The sequence below is a fragment of the Prosopis cineraria genome, unplaced genomic scaffold, assembly GCF_029017545.1.
Source record: "Prosopis cineraria cultivar Desert tree isolate PC_DT_omini unplaced genomic scaffold, ASM2901754v1 PC11, whole genome shotgun sequence".
Lineage (NCBI taxonomy): Eukaryota > Viridiplantae > Streptophyta > Magnoliopsida > Fabales > Fabaceae > Prosopis > Prosopis cineraria.
Window position 1 is genome coordinate 262,159 of NW_026555342.1, and position 24,672 is coordinate 286,830.

At 31.5% G+C, this 24,672-nt stretch overlaps 1 protein-coding gene across 1 annotated transcript; it reads right to left on the reverse strand.

The window, feature by feature from the left end:
* Positions 1-8,337: 8,337 nt before the first annotated feature.
* On the reverse strand, positions 8,338-16,762 carry LOC129285893 (GATA transcription factor 24-like). The gene is made up of 11 exons (XM_054921855.1): positions 16,173-16,762; positions 15,214-15,315; positions 14,984-15,117; positions 13,069-13,170; positions 12,806-12,920; positions 12,119-12,191; positions 11,735-11,772; positions 11,178-11,246; positions 9,735-9,815; positions 8,945-9,013; positions 8,338-8,636 (listed from the first exon to the last, which is right to left on the reverse strand). The coding sequence occupies exons 1-11, from the start codon at positions 16,449-16,451 to the stop codon at positions 8,598-8,600; spliced, it is 1,101 nt and encodes a 366-aa protein (XP_054777830.1). The 5' UTR covers positions 16,452-16,762; the 3' UTR covers positions 8,338-8,597.
* Positions 16,763-24,672: the final 7,910 nt, after the last annotated feature.

Below are 24,672 nucleotides of genomic sequence, written 5' to 3' on the forward strand. Positions count from 1 at the left end.
TTTAATTGTCAAAGTATGAAATTAGATGTTGAAATTAGTAATTTTGATCATTTTTAGTGATGAGTGTTAATGTTATTATAAACTAACCTCATGAAATACTGGTGAGCTTGAAATTAGCTCAAAAAGCAAGTTGTGATTAAAAGATAACCTTTAACCTCTTAAAGGTTTGAGATAACAGGAGAAAATCTTACTTTTACTTTTTCTAGTTAATTAGTTAACTGATTTTTATCAACTATTGTCAAGATATGTGAATGTGCTTTTATGCAAGGGTGGCATGAAATATTAAAAATCATATATTATGATTTATGAGATATTGAAAATAAATGTGTGTGAACTTGCAAATAGAATGGTTGTTGTGATATAGACTAATTTAAATAAAACTTGTGCTTGTTTCATATCTTAAATGAGTAATATGGGATGATGATAAATTGATGAGTTATGTAGAGTTATGTAAAGAAAATTGTAAGTAAGTGTGAATTTATGTGCTAATTTGTCATGCAAAAAACATACAATAATTATGTTATGATGAAAATGATGATGATAAATTGCATGCTAATTGTGATAATCATATGCATAGCATGATCATTTATGGTGGGAGTTCTCCTAGGGGGAGGAGTAGTGATAAATTCATGTGGTATTAATAGCTTACCATTGAAATCAAAAACTACCTAGACTGCCAACTGTTTGAATCGAATGGTAGTCATTATCCCATTATTGTATGGGGACTGTTCCACTTGTTTTTCGAAAGACTTGAATCTAATTAGTCTCTACCAATTCATGAGAATGCTAGCTTAGAGATATGACACCTTTAGTTGTTAATATTGGAGAAAGTTGTAACTTACAAGTAAATGTAGTAGCCTTAGTCGAGTAGTTCCTCACAAATGAAAGACTTGGGTAGTCTAATGACAAGGATGAATTCTACTAAATAGCAACGGTTTCATGTTGAAGGTACCAAAAAGGTATAAGATTGGCATTAATTATGTATATCATTATATGGCTATATGATTATTATTTTTAAGGTCTTGCACATTTTATAAAAGGCATATGGTTGTTAGTGTTATGAACCTTGCATGCCAAATAATCTAATGTCACATGATTGTTATTTTTGTGACTCTATGAATTGGGTGGTTTAATAAGTAAATATGTTTCATTTGAATGTGCCATTTGCATTAATATATGTTTGATATACCTTGGTTAATAAGTAGTTGTAATCACCCCTCATTTAATATTTTACAAGCACTAGCTCAAGTCAAGAAAATGAAAAAGTATCAAAGGTTTAAGAACCTTATTTCCTGATGTAGGCCTCTTTATTTTGATTTATATATGTGTAACTAATTTGATAATGCTAACTAAAAAATGCATATTTTGATATTTCTTGCACTATTTAATTGTTTATATTGATTGATTGTATTTTGAACCCTATAATGGTGTGTTGTAATTTGAAAAGTCTGGAAAAGGCTCAAAATATTAGTGTAAGTATGGCTTTTGAATTTAAGATGATTGTAACAGCAAATTGTGAGTTTTGATGTTAAAATTCCTCTCTCTTTACTTTTGATAAGTTTAGGGTTGAAGATTAAATTTGTGAAATATGTGATATCTTGTTGTTATGGTGTGTTACATAAGTTGTCCTAAGTCTATTGAGTGTGGTCTAAGTGTTGGGTTGCACTTTTGGCACTTGCTGTGAATTTTGAGCACCTAGATACCTGGATAAGATGAAAATATCCTAGTTTATATTTTGGTGTTCAATTTGTGATTAGGTCAGAGTTTGAAAATAAAACTGATGCCATGAGTTAGAGTTTTAAAAGAGCTTTCTATAGACCATAAACCTAAGATCATTTCAATCGGACGTGGGATGAAAATTTAGAACATGTTAGAAGTTTGCCAAGATAGCATGTCATGAGTTTTGCATTTTATATTGCAGTGTAAAATGTTATGCTATAGTATAATTCCAAACTTCCCTAAAGTGTGCAACGTATCTACATTATGCCACAGTGTATTGTTCTAGAAATGCTATTTTGGCTCTTTTGACCCTAAATTGATTTATTCCTTATATGGGATGATTTTCATGCTTTCGTATACGTTTATACTCTATTTTAAATTAATTTATATTTGATTTCAATGTTTAAGTTATTAAACTTAGGGTTTCAACTTTAAAATGTTTATATTGTCAAATGAAGTTGTTATTGGATTGTAAAGTGAATATTCTAATAATTGTTTTTAAAACTTTTTAACCATAATAGACCTTTGATTTGTCCTTTCCTTCCTATTATAGTTAGTCTTTTAATAACTGATTAAAGTCTACAACCATGGTTTGGTAATCATATGATTTAATCTATACATACCATGGAGGTTTTAGCTAAGTGTCGAGCTAATAAGGAAAACATTACAACTTGGTATTAGATTCTCAAGTTTCTAAAACTGGTCTTGTGGTTGTTGAGATTGATTGGTGATAATATTTGTGCATTCATTGTTACACATATATTTCCCTTCTTGAGCTAGTAACTAACTTGCTTTTTTTTAGTGATTGTTTTTATCCTTAAGAGAGGAGAAATGATGTGAAAGATTGACATATTTTTAACATAATCATGCGTTTAAAACAATAGAATTTTGTGGTAAATAAAAATAATAAAGTTAAATATGAATGAACAAATGCGATGTTGGAGAAAGAAGTATTTTATTTTTGGTTACAATAATAAAAAATATTATTAAGAGATTTTTTAGATTTTATGATTTCTTTGTAATATTGTTGATCTCTATTCTTAAAAAATTATTTATCATTTAGTTATTTTAATATTTTATGTTATTTTTATATATCTATGTATTTCTATGATATTAATTATCTTCTATCTACTATTTCACATTATTTTTAAAAAACTTTTTAGAATAAATTCTTAAAATAATCAAAAAGCTAGTTTTTTCAAGTTTAAAAAAATATCATAAAATTTTAAAAATAATTTTGAAAAATAAATAATTTTTTCATTAAAAAAAGAAGGAACAAATATGTCAAATAGCATTCATTGTGGTTCGTAAGAGGAAAAAATAGAAGCAAGGCCCTACAGAAGGATGATAATGAATGGATTTTTGCTGATGATCATTTAAAAAGTCTGGCCTTAGATTATTACAGGAAGTTCTTTACAAGGGACCTTGTTGATAATAAAGTCCTTCAAACCTGTAGAAGATTCCCTAGATTGGATGATTTTAACATCAACCACCTTTACTAATAGGTTGACGATGTTGAAATTAAGGAAGCTGTCTTTGAAATGAGAGCCTTTAAAGCATAAGGACCAGATGGTTTACAAGCTTTCTTTTTTCAAACCTGGCAAGATGGTTTACAAGCTTTCTCAAACCTGGCAAGATTAAGGAATTGAACAACACTCTATTAGCACTCATTCCCAAGGTTGATAATCTAAAGACTTAAAGAATTCAAGGCGATCTCACTTTGCAATGTCAGTTATAAAAATATTGCTAAGGTGATTGTCAACAGACTCAAACCTATAATGGATAAAGTGATAGGCCCTTAACAAAGTAGTTTTGTTAAAGGGAGCCAAAGCAACGGTAATATTATTATAGCACGTGAGGTTATTTGTTGCACTCCATAAGTGCACAAGTTGTACCAAGTAATATAATGAAAGTAAAGTATTATTACCTCGAGAATTTGTTTAAAAACAACAATCAAACAAAAGATTAAGTGAGTTAAACTAAGTTAAGCCAAAACATTATTAGGTGAAGATGATGTTGCAAACTAAATTAACACTAGAAAATTAAAAAAAAATTGATTCACAAACTTCAAACACAAATTGAAATTTAAGATTATTTATCTCCATTGTATCTCATAACACCAAAATTACCTCCTCTCCTAAATGCTTTTAATAAACATAAGTGCTAACCTAAATACTTGAACAAGCTCTCTCAAGTCATAAACAAGTGTTTAGTTAAATTAATTGCCCAATCTCTTATTACAATCAATAAAACTCAATTCTAAGCACCAACCTTAATATGGTTATATAAGGCTAGTAAGTGTATTTCTATCTTACTAGTAAAACTATCCATTTAATATGCAAATAGCAAGTTCTTGCATTATTTTACCCAAATTCTACACTCAACTTAGTCTTCTCAAGTATGAATCAAGTAAACCTAACATTTAAATGGTAGCTAAACATTTAAAAGCATCAAGAAAAGAGTAAAATAAATACATATATATTATTAATCACAAAAGAGAGGAGGAATTTAGTGTTAATCCACACAAAGGTTCAAAATAATCATAGAGCAAAAAGTTTAGCTACTCATAAACATCAAAAACCTTCAAATACACAAAATTTTCATAGCCATAACAAGATTACAAGAACTAAAATGGAGAAAAAACAAAGGAACTAAAAAAATGGAGCTTCAAATGTCTTCAAAACTTCAACTCTTGGACCCAACTCATCCAAAACTCAAACCCTAACACAATTAAACTCCCAAAGTATATTCAAATGTGTGGAATGCATTATGAGTTGAGCTCTCATCATATATACATCATACCGAAGCATTTTCAGATAAATAAAATAAAGGGTTTGGATAACAGTAGTGAAAATCATGAACAAAAGTCATGACTTTAGGATAACTTTAGTAATTTTACATGGTTTTCGCTGTTAACGAAACTTGGCCTTCGTGCACTTGATTTCTTCATCCAAAAGCACTAACAAAGGTTCTGAAATACATCTAATCAGACCTTAAACCAAAATAACACAAAATTAGCCTAAAAATATTGAATTAAAAATAAATGTGCAAACCAAAAGCAAGATACAAATTTTTCCAATTTGAGGCAATTAAAATATAAATAATTAAGCCAAAATATATTAGAATTTAAGAAAAATGTGCTCAAATGACATGAAATTCTAGAGGTTAATATTATCTAGTCCCTAAAGATCAAGGAAAAAAAGTAAAGGCTTTACAGTAATCAAGGTAGACCTAGAAAAAGCTTATCACAAGATCAATTGGTTCTTTGTTTAGAATACTCTAAGGGAACTAGGATTCCAAGACAATCTCTATAATGTTATAATGGAATGTATAAGATCTGCCAATTTTGAAGTTCTCTAGAATGGTAGCCCTTCACCTACATTTATTCATTAAGGGGAATTGGGCAAGGTGATTCTAGATCCCCTTACTTGTTCATCCTATGTATGAAGAAACTTAATCATATCATCCTGGACGAAGTGAACTTGGAAGATGGAAGCCTATCAAGTTATCCCTGGATGGGCCAAACCTCACACATCTTTTTCTTTGTAGATGATCTTGTGCTCTTTGTGAAGGCCTCTTCTAATCATGTGGAAGTTTTTAATGAGTATGTTGAGAAATTCTATGTTTTCTTAGGACAAAAGATGAAAAGACATAAGACTAGAATGTGTTGTTTAAGGAATCTTCACTTCAATAGAGCCCTAGATTTAAGTAAGAGACTGGAAGTTATGTTGATAGGGGACCTTGGGAAATATCTTGGCATCCTACATTAGAGAGCCATCTATAGCTTGTTTACACCTATTCTTGATAAGGCCAAAGCCAGAATGATAGGTTGGAAGAGAAAGTTCTTATTTATGGCAGGGCATATTGTGTTGATTAATGATGTGATTTATGCTTTACCAAGCTACTTTATACAAACAATCCTCCTTCCTAAGAAACTTGTTTCTAACATAGAGATAGAGTGTAGAAAATTTTATTAGGGGGATAATGACAATAAGAGTAAAGTTCATCTCTTGGTTTAGAAAGATCTACTCATTGATAAGAAACAAGGTGGACTTGGAGTAAAAGATCTTTCAACACAGAACAAGGCATTCATTTCCAAACTTTGCTCGAAGCTCCTTGTAGATGAGAAGAGTATATGGGTCTAAGTCTTAAAAACAAAAGAAAAAACATAGTTTTGGGTCCCTACTTTTTGCTCGCATTTTGCAATTGGTCCCTGCACTTTTTTTTTCTATTTTCAATCCCTACACTTTAGTTTTTCATTGTTTTAGGTCCCTATAATCCCTGTACTTTTTTTCAATGTTTTAAATTCCTATAGTTTAATTTTTTCTTGTTTTAGGCCTCTCCAAGATCCCTACACTTTGTTCATGAAGAGACCTAAAACAATAAAAAATTAAAGTGAAAGGACCTAACATACCTAAAAAAAAAGTGCAAGAATTAATAGCAAAAGGTGTGCAAAGTGTAGGGATCAAGAATTATGTTTTCCCAAAACAAAATACAAATGTGGAGGAAATGTGATCCCTATGGTGGAGAGAAAAACCAATAACTCTTTAACTTGGAGAAGTATATGCTCTTGTTAAGGACATTTTGAAAGAGGCTTGGGTTAAAAAATTGGCAATGGGATTGGTACAATGTTCTGGAATGAGTCATAGACCCCTTTGGATGCTTCATTAGCTTAACTTGCATTGAACTTCTCTTTGATCTTGATAGTAACATTGCTGATTTTGTCAATCCTCAGGGTCTATGGGACTTGGGTAATATGAATACCTGGCTGCCTAATCATGTAATATCTCGCATTGCTCGCACTCATCACCGAGATTTGAGAGAGGAGAGGATACCTTTATCTGGAAGCCATCCTCGGATGATAATTTTTCTATTAACACTACCTATAAATTTCTTTTTGTAGGTACTCCCCCCGCTGTAGACGCATTTTTGAGTAAAATTTGGAGGTGGCAGGGTTCGAAGAAAATCAAGCTACACTCATGGCTTATTGCTAAGAACAAACCGCACACAGTGACAATTTGAGCTGCCCATGGATTGCAATCTAATGATCAGTGCACTTTAGGTTGTCCACAACAAGATGTTATGTATCTTCTCAAAGATTGCCCCCATGCACGAGACAAGTGGAGTAACTTGGTCAAACAAGATTTATGGGGAGATTTCTGCAACCTAACTCAAGAAGACTGGGTTTCATGGAATCTCAAGTATAAAGCAGGCCAGAACTCCACAAAGTCTATCCCCTGGGCTACTCTTTTTGGATAAACCAGGATAAGATGAAGTTAGGCTTGACACTAATGGCTCATGTAGAGATGGAATGTCAACTTATGGAGGGGTCATTCGTGAAATAATGCTAAATGGGTGGCTGGCTTCAATTCCAATCTGGGGAATCTACCTCCTACTATCACTAAAATTATGGGAATCATTCAAGGACTAGAGCTATGTTTCCAACTAGGCTTCACTAAAATTAGATTGTTCTCTGACTGTACTGAATCTATTAACTTGATCACGGGAGCTAATGTATCCTGGCATCCTTGTAGGGATGTCATCGACCATGCTCGTTTTTTAGTCTTTGGAATAAGATTAGTTTACTTGCACTTCAATTGTAGGGAAGGGAATTTCGGTGCCCACTCCTTTGCTAGGAATGCCCCTATTAACTTAGGAGGCTATAGAGGTTTTGAACATCCTCCCCCCTACTGCCAGCAGATTGTAGAGGAGGAGCTGATAGAGTCTCATACTTCTGTGACGCACAATTAATCTCTAATGATTATTGAATCTAATTTTCATTCAAAAGAAAAAAAGGTCAACAATTTGCCTTACACCAACCGTACGTGTCTTTCTCTTCATTGGTTGCTGATGCACATGGAGACTCATGACTGGCGAAAATAGTATGTTTTGCAACCTATCATACCTTTGACGCATTATTTACAAGTAATCAATAATAATTTGCCTTGCACTCATTATATCTTTTTTTGAATTAAAATTGCAGATCTTAATGGTCTAAAGTTACAAGTGAGGTAGAACCCAAGTTTTGACTTCGTGGGGGGAAAAAAACTTAGAAATCATAAGATTTTTTCTCCTGAATTCATACTTTTCGTTTGATACTTTTGATATGATAAGAATCTTTTTTTTCTGGGCAAAATAACAAATATAACATTTTTATATTGCCAAGAAGATAATGTCATAATTTTTATGAAAAAAGGATGATAAATTTAAAATCATGATGGCAACTAGTTCCTTTTTTCTTTGAGAAGAACTTTAATTTTGAAAAATTTTAACATGTTAAAAATTGTTCATGCTACAAAATCAAACCATACTGTTATTCTCGTTAATTAATTATTTTTTTTAAACCAGCCGTTAATTAATTATCAATCATTATCATTCAATCAACATCAATATTTCATATAAACTGTAAAATCATCAAAAAAAAAAATTGGCATCGTTCTCTTGTTATGCACAATATTTTCTTTGAATTTGAACAATTTCTGTTACATCAATTTTCCTTCTGTTCATATCGAGTACAATATATACTTCTTTATATCTCCCTCTCCCTTCTCCCATCTAGTAGGTAACTTATTCATAAAGAAAACGTCAAAACATCACCCTTGAGCAATGGAGGCAAAGTTAGGGGCAAAAACTATAATATTCACATTATTATAATAATTAAATCCAATACAGATGGGAGGATATACAGAAACTCTCATATGTAAGAAAACAGCATGTATACAATATATTCCATTGTTCTTCCAGAAATTGTCATATAAAACAGAAAACATCCCTGGAAGTGCAAAGTTAGCTTGAAACGGCACCGCGCGCTTGTCATCATCGAGAAAAACCCTGTTAGACCTTCGTTTGGTGTTGCATGGCATGGCAATATCTCTGCCTCATAACCAGTAGGTCAAGTTGGAATCATCAATGTCAATCTGTAAGTCAGTACTGTGTTTATGAACTTCAACAGAACAGGTAACTGATATACAAGGCTTTAAACCCACGTATACCATATGGTTTGGGGTGTATTTGACTTCACATTGGAGAAACACACTTAGTCACCTAAATTTGATCAAAAGCTAAAATGTCCAGAGATTGACATAGATAGGAGAAACAATGGAAACTAGACACTGCATCAGGACAAAATATAGGTGTTTGCGACGTGTATCAAACACGACATGATGTTTACTGTGCTTTTTTATGTATCTGTCCTTCGTACATCACAAGTTAGTGAACAATGTACCTGCTCATCAAAACCTGTAGGAATCTCAAATTCTGTTCCAGATGCATCGGCGAGATCTTCAAGAGTATCCTGTAATCCGCAAGTGCATAGATTGTCAAAAAAATGTTCAATGACAGATTAGACTTTAAGTAGACCAAGCTTTATTATAAAGGAGCATTTTAAGTATTTTGGTGAAAGTTCTTGCCAAAAAAGTATACATGACATGCTTAAATGAACCTTTAAAAATGGCTAAATGGCCAAAAAATTGGCTTTGTTTACCTAAAAGTTGTAATGATCTAGTAATAATCAGACTAAGAGCCTCTAACATGCCTTTCCTTAATGCCCTTTATAATGTCCCACCTTCCCCAACTTCACTTTTATTATTTTTTTTTTTTATTATTGACTTCTACATAAAACAAGAGACATTTTGATATTTTGAGGTGTTGAAATGGTAGGGTTTTGTACTTTTTATTAATTTTTAAAGAAAAATATCAAAATTACACACTTTTATCTTTGAAAAATTGTAAAAAATACAAAACCCCACCGTTTCGAGACTTCAAGATATTAAAATGTCTTTTATTTCACGTAAAAGCCAATGATCCCAAAAAAAAAAAATTGAAGTTTAGGAAGGTGGGGCATTACAAAAGGTATTAGGAAAAAGCATATTAGAGACTCATGGCCTGTAATTATTTGAGGCTGGTACATCTCATGTTCCATATTTGTGCCCCCCCATTATTTTTTTCCTATGGATCTTCTGAGAGTTAAGATCCTTCGTCATTTCTTCAAAAGGAAAAATAAACAAAGATAATACCTCCTCATGCAGATTAACAGCAAGGTTCTCCACTTGGATGGATAAGTTGTCAGTAACTGCTTCAGCAGTTTCAAGTGTATACTGTAAATCAAAGAATTCAATTTAATGACAATGACATTATGGTCAACACTAGACACTCGTCTCATGCATTTAATTAAAAAAAAAAAAGATGAAACGATGAACCAGACCAATTAAAACAATAGGTATGCCGAGACACATGAATTAAGGCCAGTTTGTTTAAAATTAAAGAAAAAAGTGATTTTAGTTATGTTTAACAGTTGGGTTGTTGGGAAAACATTAAGCTAATTATGAAGGCTTTGCTGGGGGAAGAAAATCTATTTTGAGCCTTTTTTATAAGCTATTCCATATACTGCCTAGTGGGATAAGGATTGATGTTGTAATATTCCAAATAGCTTATCAAAATAAGCTTTTTCCAACACATCCCTTGTGTGTTTAGTTTAAATTCTCTAAACAACTCCCCCATACTACTAATGGAGACTTGGTAGTTTGGAATACCAAGCCCCATATTAAGTAATATGGAATGTTCAATGAGTTATTTAAATGGGTTGGTTTTCCTCCTCAATAGCTAACTTTTTAGGCAAGGTTTTCCATCCCACTTAGGTACCATCAATTGGTATCACAACTTAATTGTTGGCAGTTCTAGAAAGGGCTATCCATGAAGGAATTTTACCGACAGGATGATGAGTTAAGTGTCATGAAATGCAACCTTCAGGGCATTGGCTTTTCCATGGGGAGCCAATTGATAGAGACTTGATACTGTGGAATACCAAATCCCAAATTGAGTAGCATGGAATGTTCAATTGGATTCTCCCACCTCAATAGCTAAATTTTGTGATGAAGTTCTCCATCACACTTAGGTATCCATCAACTACCAACAACTTTCTCATGTTTAGCCTAACTAAAGTCACTTTTTTTAATCTTAAAAATAAACAGGCCCTTAGTCCCTCCATATGCATATTAAGATTATACATAACTATTACATGAACAAGTTCACTCCCACACTATGCACTTGTACAAGTGACTTGCACCCATAAGGTTGAGTTCCTAATCTTCCAACATTCCTCTATATTGTTACAAGTTCCTAAATTTATAGGGGCTATGATAAGTTGTAATTCATAGAAATTGATCGTGTTCAGGTTGGCAAGGATCCCGTACACCATTTGATTATCTCCAAAGAAGCTGAGCATATTGCTCTTTAACAATTACGGTTTGATGATTGGATCCAATTATTAGCTTTCACATGTTTACATTATCTAGTAAAGGAAAACTACATTTTGGCCATCCAACATCAGCAAATAAGCCTGAATTTCCCACAATAGTCTGATTCAGAATCCATAATCATAATATTCATACCAATTTGGTGATGGAAAAAAAAAGTAAAAAATAAAATAAAATAAAATAGTAATCCAAAATCAAGATAACCTGCTCATTCGACATCTTGGGTGATTGTCTGGATTCCAACAGATCAGGCTTAGTCTCCTTGGGGCTTCCCTGTTACATGCAAAGAGAAGTTGAGGAACTCGAGATCCAGTGGAAAGATGCTCAGATCAGGAATAAGAGTTATGTCATGCAATTAGAAATAATTTAAACCACGTAATAAAGAATCAGCACCATCTAGAATGAAAATCCATGTTATGACAAAGATCCATATCATCATGGTCCTTAGTGCAAATGCTCCTACCACATGTGATTGAAAACTTGGAAAATTTTTTTTTTTTTTTATTAATGTGTTTTGTTTCCTTTATTAGGCTTTCGTTTATCTTAAGTTGTTTCCTTTATCATGCTTTGTCTTTCTTCTTCCCCTACCCCTTTTTGATTCCTTGTCCCACATCAAAATGTTCACCTGATTTTACTGGGGACCATCAATGTCCTAAGGAAATAAAAATTACAAGAAGCAAACAGAGTAATCATCATATTTAATTTTGTACATCAACAATAACTTAATTGATTTGCTACAGAAAAGTTCCCATAAAACACACTTCATCATTCCGCGCAGGACAGGAATTTTCTCGGTTTGGTATCGGAAGGCTTTCTCTCAGCTGAAGCATCCTAAAAATAAAGACAACATTATCAGACTTGGAAATGCCAGAAGAACTGCTTCACTTCAAGAATTCAAAAATACAATGTAGATAAATAACCAGAACTACTTCCTATTGAGAATAGATGATATAAAAGAAAGCCGGCACCTACAAATCATGAAGTTAGATATTGAACTCCGGTAAAGAGTGTCCAACTCCAGAGCACATGGTTCTAAATCAATAAGCTACACAAAGGGGACTGGGGGGTGGATTCAGTAACGTAAACTGGGCCTAGCTGTGATTTATTACCAATAATAATGATATGTAAAAGAGCAAAATAAATATCAAGAATGTATACCAGTTCATTTTGATCCAAAGAAGTGACCTTTCCTGCTTTGCTGAGATCTCTTAGAGTCCCCTTCAAAGCAATGAGGCAAATAAATCATCATAAATAATCTCATCAGATGACCCTAAACACTTTTTGCAAGATGATAAAATGAAACTACTTGGAATGTGATACACCACTCTAGCATAGGCATTGAAGTTCAGAAATCCATAATGAACACCTATGGCTTTTCCAAAACCATAACATCATACGGTAAGTAGGTTGATAGCCACAACAAATGGAAAAACGACAACATTACTTGTCAGGTCAGGCAGAATAAAAAAGATGCCATAGATAAATTTATCAAGCTGACAACCCACATCCTCCTTCCAAACTTCAATGTGTAAAAGAGAGAAGAAATTACATTACTTGCCATGTATAGTGGATCAATTAAAAGCACATGAGAAAATCACTACACACTTCAACCATGGCACAACAAACTATTCTTAAAGTTAGCAAGACCATAAAAATTCCAGGCTCCACCCATGTGTCAGACTAGAGTACCAAACAGAATTTTATGCCCAAAAAAAAATCAATAGGTTGAGATATGATTATGCTACATCTATTCTGGAGAGCAGTACAAGCTACAAACAATGACTTGAAACAAAATTCAACACTAAACTGAGAAAGATGTATTAACAAACTACCTTATTTGCCCACATAAGCCCACAAGCATTGCAGAGAGATCTTGGACCAGCTGGTCCTCGCCGCATTGCTGGAGTAGACTTTTCACTAATTCCACAATGCTGGCATTTACGTTCACTTGACAACACAGGTCCAACAGAATAAAAACCAGATTGACACAAACATGTAACAGTTTAAGAAAAATAACTGCTATGCCCTTAAGTCTAATACAATCAAAACCATAGCTTAAAACTTCCTATTAAAAGAATCATAGCTTAATACTCACTTAGATTCTGAACAAGCAGCACCGTTGCTAGAGTCCCAGTTTTCAGCAGCAGAACTGTCACATTCCTTTGATGATGCAAACTGTCCATTCTTGCGATGCATCCTATTAGACAATCAAATGCTATAAGTTTCCAGAACAGTGGCCTCTATGAACAGAGAACCATAATGTCAATAATGAATAATTTCTAATACTTATACTCATTCCCAATGCCAGAATAGTCATATGCTGTATGACATGCGTGCAAAAATACTCAGTCACACAACACTAATCATTAACAAAACTATCAACTTGAATCACATAAAACACTTCTTACATGAGCGTGTGAGAGTACGCAAAACTGGGTGAGAATACTTCAATATTGAAAGATTGAAATCAGCCAAGCCTGCTCAAAGAATCCTCATTTTGGGCCCAAATGTGGTTCACATGAAGCATGGACACATAAAAAAGGACTTGTTCACAGTGTTCATGTCCATGTATTGTCCATGCTTCTTGAAACTCAATTGACCTCTTACAACTCCAATTGTATCTGGCTTAAGTTTAATGAACTCAATGCATAAGCTCATGTTATGCATCTATGTATCTCATACTATAAGTCAATTTGTACAATACTTGTTCATCATTCATGAAAAGAAGTAAAAAGCAAGGTTTTAAAACTAGACTAGTCATTGAACTAGCCAAGGTTAAAAATTGGACCATTTCATGATTCAATGGTCTTACCGTGGTCGAATCGATTGTAATTGAATTGATATATTTTTAGCTTTATATGATAAAAAATATACAAGAAACAAAAAAATATTCAACATCAGTAAAATATTAATAATAATTTGAACCTTATTTTTAAAGATGTAAACTCAACTCTCAAATAATATATGAAATTAGTTAACAAGTTAATTTTAATATATGTTATAATTATGATTTGATTATATTTGAAGAATCAATATATGCATCCAAATGGTGGAAGAGAGTCCTCTTGGTAGTGGTTAACAACAAATAAACACAAAAGATGTGACCATGAGACTAATGATGAATAATATGTATGTTTTCACGTTTTATCCTCAAAATTATTCTTAAAGTCTTTGAAATCAAGCACTTTTGAGAGCCACATTAAAATTAAATTAAAAAGATAAAGTTTGAAAGAAAATATATAATTAAATAATTGGAATAACATGGATTAAAAATATGTCCTTACATGAACAAAAACAATTTGAGAGATAAACAGAAAAAAATTGAAAAAGATCAAATAAAAAGAGAGAAACTGCTATGCAACACTTTGAAATTGAGAAGCAGATGAAAAAATCAGTCAAGGAGAAGGAGTGATAAGCGGTTATAAAAGGAGAGGGAGGGTAAGGCACACTATACGTGAAAATAGGTTGAGTTATTTTTTGCAGAAATGACAACTCTTAGCCCAAAGTTTTAAAAATTTTGTCAAGTGTTTTCTTTTTTCCTTTTTCTTTTTATTTTATTTTATTTTTAGAATTGGGCTGGTTTTCATATCTTGAACCGGTCTGATTTTGACTGGTTTAGCCAGCTTTTGACTAGTTTTTCCAGCCTTTGACCACTTCTGTCATAGTCCAGTTATAGGGTTTCATCTGAACCAGACAAAGGACCAATTCCCGGTCCAACTGATTGAACCAGCCAATCTGGACTGATTTTTTAAACACTGTAAAAAGTAAGTGCAAGTTGGTAGATATACTAAAAGGTGTACTTTTTCAAGCCAACCCATGTGTTACATTAAACAAACAAATACTTGACTCAAAAGCACTCCTTTTCCTCCATCCAACAAATATGAAATCCTCACAACAGCAATTAATAATTTAAGAGCAACTATCAGCCAAATTGAACAATTAGCGAAGGTTATAGCTATCCAAACAGCACACAGAAACAGAATCACAATTTCCAACTACCTGCACCCTACCTCTGTGCAACTTCTTTACGGCAGCTGTACCGAATTTTTTTCTCAAAACATCTCTCTTTTCGCTTTTCACGAAACCTAACAAGGGATGCAAACCTCCGTGAAAGCTTTGAACCCCGAGAAGTATCATTAATTCCCTGACACATTAGTAGCAGAACACCTAATGATAATTTTAAGGGGAAAAAAAGTGATAAAATTTATTTTAAAAAAAAAAGTTGTTTTGACTGGAATACCCTCATGTTCTGATAGTTCTGTTGTAGCAAAAGCTCGGTGCTGGGGACACTACAGGGGCTGGGTATCTCACACCCTCCCAACAATAACAATACAGCCTGTACCTGTAAATCAGATAACAGGGATCATCAACCCAATAATATCCAATAACTTCTTAACTGTCAACTTAAGACAAAGGACAAGGACTATAGACCAAAGTTTGTTTTATAAAATAAAACCTAAAGTTTCATGTCTATCCTTGGCTGTTTTTGCTTACAAAAGGTCCATGGTTATGCATATGAGCAAATTAAAGATCAAACATTTGGAACCTAGAATCCATATAGATCTTACAAGATCAGGTTAATCCCAAACCAATAAGGGGATCATTCACAAAAAAACCAAGAAATAACTAGATGTGTATATTCCACTAGAGCCACCCACCCTAGCCCCAACCCTCTTCTCCAATTCCCCTCCCCGCCCCCGCCCCCGCCCCCGCCCCCCAATGGAGGATTCACGAGGGTAGAGCCCTGCAAATTTTGTCACCTGCTAGCGATAATAGGTATAACATTCTTCAGCCTCAAAAAAGGTTCTGTGCATTTCTCATTTTTAATACAAAATACTAATCTACACCACTTGCCCACTATCCTCCTTTCCATTTGATGTAGTTTTTTTACCTTAATGAAGCAAACACACTCGGCAAACAGATACCGTAACCGGTCAGATACCAGGGCATGAACTGGGGAAGCCATCTCTTTATAAACCAAATTAAAAAAAAAGAAATAAAGAAAGAAAAAGAAGGCGGGGAAGACAAGAAAATGGCACCTCTTTGTCACGAATTATAGAATAGGTGGTTTTCTCATCAAAATTTGAAGATTCTACATTTTAAAAAAAAATGAAAGCAAAATACTTGAATGATTTCCTGACAATCAGTCTGCGATAAGAACCTAAAGAAATCATAATAGAGGAAGTAATAAAATCGAACCTTTTCTGGCGTAACCGCTGGGAAAACATAGACCTCGCCTTCAAACGAAATGGTAAGTTCACTGGTTCGAGACTTGAAAGCACAACCATTTGTCCCCGGTAAGCCAGAACTCACTCGAGTTTCTTCCACCACATCACTGACCTCGTCACGACGTCCATTAACACATTGAGCATTTAACCCATCTTCGACACCATCCACCTGCATGGGAACCTGCACCAGCTGTAGTTCTCCGTCCTCGAAAGGCCGTAATTGCAGTGGCTGTGGATTCATAGTACCCATGTTCCAAGAAACAATCACCTATATGATACACCCTCGGTGGGAAATATGTTCAAGTTTTTCTTCTTTTCCGAACAAGAATACAGAGACTAGAGCAGAATCACCAGAAATTCACTAGAAATAAAAGCTTTTCCCCCTGTGAAACTTGCTAACCCTAGGAAGAGTGTGAGTGAAGGGATGCTACATAGTGTATACAGTGAAACAAATTATAGGAACACAATCTGTGACGACAGAACGGAAAAATATTGAAAGCTTTGGATTTTAGGATTTCACTTTCCTGGGAAGCCCCTTGTTGGCTGACGCAGCGCTAAATAAAGACTGGACGAGTAACTGAAACAAAAATCGGAAAATTTAAAAGGAGAATTTGATTACAGGACCATTGACGTGATTTTATTTGCAATAAGTCCCGAACAATTATGAAATTAAACTGAAATTATGTTTTGTAAAAAAAATTACTAAAATCTTTATATAATATTATTTGTTAACTTTTATAACAAGTTAAAATTGTATATGAACTTGTTACAATTCACATTTGATACATTCAACATTATTTTATAACAACATGAATTAAAGTTATTAAAATTATAACCTTACTTGTTGTTTTAATAATGTTTTTTATTTGGAACTTTGGTTGTTATAAAAAATTAATTGAAGGGCATTTTAATTATTTCTCTATAAAAAATAATTTTAATTTAACAAAAAAATTACTCCAAATCTCTCATAAGGATTCTAAATATTATAATGTTCCATGAAATTAACAAACTACCTCCAAATATCAAATATTTTTATTTTAAATATATTTTATGTTTAATTACTAAAATACCCTTATTTTAATTTAAAAAAAAACTATGCCCTACCAATAACTTGGCACCCCGATAGCCCAATCCCAAAAAATTATGGCACCACTGGACTGTTGAAGCCATTTGATAAATGCATGCAAAATATTTATTTTATATATATATATAGATATATATATAAAAAGAACTTAAGGTGAATTATAAAACATTAGTTGTCAATGTCTTTTGTCCTATTGTCATTTTACCTTGCTTTGTTGTCATTACCCTCTGTCTTGTTGTAAATAATTGGTGTTGTATAATGCAACATCTAGAAATTTATTTAATGATTAATTTAATTAATTAGGTGGTTTAATTAATTAAATAGGGGTGATTAGGAGCTAACATTTGGGTTTGAATGGCTATTTAGGTCTATTGAACTCTCTAAAAGGTTTAGTATGGGACTTGAGAGGTTATTGGGCTAAGAAATTAGGCCTTAATAATGTTACCTATTTTGAATTATCTGCCATAATGAGAAGTACAATTTATCACAACTAGCACAACAAAAAATTAAAACTAGAGTCTACACAATGTTTTCATAGACAAAAATGAAGTGTGAGGGTTTGGACAAAAGGAAGGTGAAGTTCTCTGCTAGAGTTTCATTCTAGAGGGTAATGGGAGTATATTAAAACTTTTATAACCTTGGGTAAGCCCTATCTTTCCTCCTTCTACCTCTTTAGCTTTGTTTTTCTAGTTTAAATGCAAGGGACGTGGTTGTCAAATTGACGGTTGAGCTACAACCATCATATGAGTTAAATGGGTTGTTTGGGAGTTATTTAATGCTAATATACTTAGGTTTTAATGACAAGCAGCATTAAACATCATTAGCAAGGGTTTTAGAGTAAACCATAATCTTAAATAATTAAGTTTAAGTTAATGAAAGTTAATGGAAGTGATTAGTGAGCCTAAAAGGAGTTAAATAAACTAATGAAGATTATTTTTTAGTCTAAATATACTTAATCACACTTAATAAGAGATCGGATCTTAATCATTGTTAAGGGTTAATTAATGATGGCTAGTTATTAATGTTATTTTGTGAATTTGGTTGAAAATTGATTATGTTTGGAGTTTGAGTTTGAAGTAACTTTCTTAGAAAATCCAAATTTGACTCTTAGGATAGTAACCCAAGAGTGAAAGTAGTCAAAAATCTTATTATTACATATAATTGTATTTGCAGCTGCAATTAAATTTCTATATGATTAGTGACATGAAATGAGTAGCAAGGATTTATTGAGACTGTTAACTTGAGATTGTAATTAAATGTAAAGTATGTCTAATAATGATATTTGTTTGATAATTATGTTGATAAAAATATTATGTGATTAAGAAAATCTGACTCGTTGGCCTCAACTGATTGTGAGTCATTGATGATATTATGTAATAAAGTGCGTGCACAGATTGGCTATGATTTATTGATGATGTTATATGATGATTTATATTTATGTTCTTTCAAAGATGCTGAGCTCAAGCTTATTTTGATTTTATGATTAGTGTGGGAGAACAACTTGATAATGGATGTCCGAATAGAACCATGACGGAGTCATGAAAACATAAAATGAAATGTGGTTTTCTCAATTCTAGTCTCCATCTTTGTTGTTTTGTTTTGGAAAATTTCAACTACGAAAGTTGTGCTTAAATTGATGAGAAAGAGAACACCCAAATTTTGAATTTTGCTTAATCTAGACATTGTTCTCTGTCCTATATTTTGAACTTGAGACAATAATATTTGAACAATTTGTTGGCTTTGGTGAGAAAGACGAACAAGTTAGGGATCTTATGTTCCACATTTAATATTTCTGACTTCTTTGTGGGTTTCATTGGTGATTTATGGTTTTAACATAAGCACTCTAACATTTTAGATTGAGAGAATTATGTTAAAGTTTCATATAAAAAAATTAATTATTATAAGATTCATTGACAACTGAGCTAAACTGCATTAATAACACAATTAGTTGTTAATACAGTTTACTTTAGTTGTCAATGAACTTTATAGCAATTAATTTTCCTATATGAGACCTGCTTGTAATTCTCCCTTTTAGATTTATCATATTTTGTTTTGTTTTAGGGTAACATTTTGGTCATTTTTGCAATGCAGCATTTTCCAGACTGCTGCAGATGATACCAGCAGATAAAAATCAATTCAGGATTCACTGTGCTGCTGCGCAGATTGGCTTTGGATCTTATTCTCCTTAGGAACATGTTTATCAAAATGCAAGAACAGGGAATAGTAATGTATCAGAGAGAAGGCACAACATGAAACTGGAGTTTCACATAATCTGTGGTGAGCATCTTATGCCATATGATCGAGAAATTTCTTGGAATGAACTTACAAATTAATAAAAGAGTTCTAAAAGCTAACTGGTTTTATTTCCCAAGGCATATGAACCAACTACCCACAATACAAATTGCTGTATTTTTCCCAGCCACCATGCATGTTGCAGTCATTACTAGTTTGTTATTCATAAGAATGTGAACTAAAGATACAAATAATTGCTTATGAAAGTGACAGGAGTAGATGGTGATAGATTTGATCACAACAGTAGAAGAATATGAAGGCATAATTAAATTTATATAAGCCCATAAGATCATTTTTATACCAAGACTTGGGAATAGAGATAGAACACGGAAGCATACCTGAATCCATCGCCATGTTTTAAAGGTGTGTTTCCTGAATTTATCGCCAGTGGAAATTCTGTATGCTTCCAAGAAAGGGGATTGAAGGATGTTCCTTCTAACTAACTAAACCAATGATCATAACCCCTATTTATAGAGTTAATAGGTTTGTGATATTTGTGATTTGGCCCCTCAACAAATCATAAATATCACCTTGATCTCTACAAATTTATCCTATCATAATTATACTTCTAAGCTTTTAAACTTAAATTTAAATAAATCACTTTATTTAAATTTAATTAAATAATGGCCACATATTTTTAACATATACATGTGTGGGCCCCATATGTTGGATTTTATTTCCAACATAGATGATTGCCGTTGAAGTATTTGGTTAGTTGACCTTTTGCAGTTGTCTGTAAATTCTTCATTGGATCATAACATTTCCTGCTCATGAAAATTAATAAATAAAGGATCATAACTTTTCCTGCTTGCTGATGTCATTCTGTGTACTAACTTTCAGCTTTACTAAAGCATTTTAAACTGCTAGGGTTAGACAGAAGATCAATGATGACATGTGCCCAAGTGAAGCAACCATTTATCTTGGAATTGGAATCTGTTGACCCGCAAGGCAAACTCTGCTGAACACTAATTTTCTATACAAACCTGATACCATTGGATTAAACATGAGATGGAGTTGCACATCTATTCTTCAAAATGATGACAGTTCATTGTTTATTTTTTAAAAAAGAAAAAGAAGTTTTGTGGGTTTGTCCATGATAGATGCTTCATTTTTAAATTAGTGTCTGTGTCTTTTATTTTATTTTATTTCTTTTTTTTTTGGGGGAAAGTCCTAACTTTATCATTATTATTTTTTGAATTAGGAGCAATGTTGGGAAAAAGTGGCACTTCTATATGTGGAGGATATTATTAGAAATGCTGGCAAATTATTATGCATCACCATTGCTATCAAAATTTGGACTGCTGGAATAAGAATGTGCTTCAAGAAAACTGGGAATTGTAGGCACTGATTTATATTGTCGAATGGCTCAAATGCAACTTTGAGGTGGGTGTGCTGTATCATTCCTGTATAAATTGTTGGCAAATATTGGATGATGTGACTGGTTTGAACTGTGTAATTACTTGCGGTTGATAAATAAGTAAAAGGTATGAATTTGGTAAAAGTTCTTTAGATGATTGTCAGAACTCATAAGTAAAAACGTAATGCGTTATTGGAGATTTATGAAAGACCCATGTAGTTATGACTTTTGATCCGTGAAAAAAACATATATTAATCGAAAAACCTGATAATAAACACCTGAAACTTGTCTTTTTGTCTGTGAACGGTGAACCGAAAAAATCAACATTTTTGATTTTTATAGTCTAGCTAGTTAGACCAACAGTTAGATTGATGATGTAATAATTAAATAAAAATAATATTAAAAATAAATATAAGAAAAAATTTATAGTATATTAATAAAACGACATGACTGTAAATTAATATTATAAATTATAATTTTATAACTTATCAAATATAGATAGATCTTGGTTAAATTAGATACAAATAGACTCAAAAATATTTGTATTTACACCTATAACTATCAATGTCTTTATAAAAAGATGGTCTTAAATTATATTTTATGCATGTAAATTGTTCAAAAATAAAATTGACTTTTAAAAAGATTTAATTTTTGAATTTTTTTATTTTTTAAAATTTTTTAAGCTTTTTTTAAATATTATGTTTAAAACTGTCCCATTTTTGGCTTAGTGGCTCGACTCCAGTTCAATCCGATTCAATCATAAAAATAATTTTTTAGTCTAAATTAAGTTGTTAACTGCTCCTATCAACATTTTGATTAGTTCAATCCTCCAATTCAATCCAATTTTTAAATCATTGCCATGAATACAATTCTTGTGTTGTTGACTTGGTGCTTTGTTTCATTTTGAATATGAATACGATTACAACAATAAATCTTATTTTATTAGGTGGAGTCAATTGTATATATTACACTTTGAATTTGAATTTCTGTTGGAGCTTATTTGCAGCCACGTGGAGCTATGACAAACTTGTTAGATAAGTGCTTTTTGGTGGGGCATGCCGTTGTTATATGAAGACTTTGTGCATTAAAACACTATGATTGCATGTAGCGTTTTTTTTTTTTTTAATGAATTTATTTATTATTTACCACAACAGATGTATGGTGTTTATTATGAGAAAGATGGTTAGGAAAAAATATATATATATCAATGTTAAGATGAAATACGTACTCAGTTATATTCGTTTGCATGTGGAGAATTCTATTTATATTTATTCTCAAGTTATAAAATGTGGTAATTTTGCTACTAATTTTATCATTTTGTTTTACCTGAGTGTTTTCGTTTTTTTTTTGATTTGGATTTTGTTCGTGGAAAGATGAGTAACTCATAAGAAGATTCTATTGGATGACGGACCTAGAAAAATTTATCAAGGCGGCATTATTTAAGTTAAATATAAATGTTGATATTTTGAAGAAATATAATTCTAAGTATTAATTAAATTAAAGAATATATAAATAAATTATATGAAAAGTTTAAAAATTTATATTAATTTCATTTGTATCATGAATTTATTTTTATAATAAATATAAGAATAAATAATATTTTTAAATATGTATAATTGATAGTTTTAAAGAGAATATGGGATAATTGATTTTTGGGAAAATAACATTCAAGGACCACTCAAATAAATTATTCACAAACAAGAACTAACAACAAGTTTCATTCTAAAAAAATAGGTTAAATTTCTATCTTAACAACAATTTATTTTGTATTAACCCTTATTATAAATAATTTTTTTAAGTGGTCTTTAAATGTAATTCTCTCTTGATTTTTCAAAGGAGGCAGTTGTAATTTTAAAGGAAGACAAGTGTAATTTTAACTAAAAATTAAATACAATTTTTTCTTTTTTAGTGATGGCAATTGGCCCCCTCTATGCTTAACGCGGGTACGTGTGGATCGGGTTGGTCTCATGCTAGCAGGGCAAGATTAAAGAGGATGATTTAAAGAGTAAAATACAATAATCTCTCACTTATCCAAAAATAATAATAATGATAGAATAGCCTCTCTTTTTTTATAAAGATCTCCTTTTTATTTTGAAAATCTTCAGGTTAGTCCTATTTTTAACATCATTGGGAATATTCCGTCCAAAATTTTAAAATACTTAATTTTTTGTTTATAATTATGTTAAAAATTTTAAAATTATTAATTTGTCATTATAATTTAATTGTCTATTATTTCTTTCAATTTTTAAAAAATTAAATCATTAAGTTGGTGGATATTTAAAAATATAATTTAATTTTTTGTTGAAAAAATAAACATCAATTATATTAAGTAATTTATTATATTAAATACTTATTTTATTTTTGGCCCGGAAGTTCTTATTTCATTAAGTCCTTTTAATTGCATGTTTGACATATTATTTGGAGAATCACATCCAAGGACCACTCAAGTAAATTGTTCATAGATAAAAATTAATAACAAGTCCTATTTGAGAAAAAAAAAGTAACATTTTTATTTTAACAATAATCCATTTCATATTAATATTTATTTGTGAATAATTTGTTTGAGTGGTATTTGGATGTGGTTCTCCTTATATTATTTTAAGTTTTAACCAATTTATGTATTTGAGATTTTTTAAAAATACTAAATAAATATGTTAACAAAATAAAAAAATTAAAATATAAATTTAAAATTAAAAAAAATATTTTCATTATTTTTTTGGGTAATTTAAATATTTTTAGACAATATTTATATTTGAAGAGGGGGCATTTTTGTCCAACATATATAACTTAACGATCAACTAACAGTTAGATGAATGGAAATAAAATTTCTAAAATAGAGGAAATATTTGTGTTTTGTATTTATTCATCTTAGGGGAGGTTTGTATATGTTTCATAAATAGAAAAAAGATATCAATAATTAAGATAAAATAGAGAAAAAGTTAGGGTGTTTTACTCTATTTTAAAAGAATCCTGATTTGCTTAGAACCTAAAATGAAGCATATTATTCTGGACTTATAATTCATTTATTTATATACATAAAATGAAAATATATTTAAGAGGTTAAAGGACCAATGAGGAATGCATTTGTGTGAGATTCCCTTTCCTACAAAGGATTAGATAGGATGTTAAAAAAAATGAAAGGAGTATTTTGGGAAATTAAGTTGAAGGACAAAAAAGTAAGGGAAAATCACAATCAAGGATTACTAGAGATAATTAATTGCCATTCAAAAACAAATAATTCTAATATTACTCTGCAAGATCAAATGACTTAAATTGAATTAAAATTTGTTGTGAAAAGACAAAACTACCCTCATGTGTGTGTATTCTTTTAACAACTCCCCAGTCAAAAAAAAATTATTTTCATTTTAACAATAATTAATTTTCTTATCAACAACTTCAAAAAATTAATTTGATGATGGAGAGGAACAAGTGTTGTAATTTGCTAAACAAGTCCCCATTTGGAGAAAAAAAAGACTCATTTTCATTTTAACATCAATTAATTCTTTTATTAACAATTCTTAAAAATTAACTTGGTAGTAGAAAAAAATAAGTGTTGTGATTTGATAAACAAGTCCTCATCGGGGAGAAATTAAGTTTCATTTTTATTCTAATAACAATCAATTCTTTCATTAACAAATATAAAATATTAACTTGGTAGAGAATAATTGTTGTAATTTAGTGAACAAATTTCATTTCCATTTTAACAATAATCAATTTTCCCATCACAATAAATATATG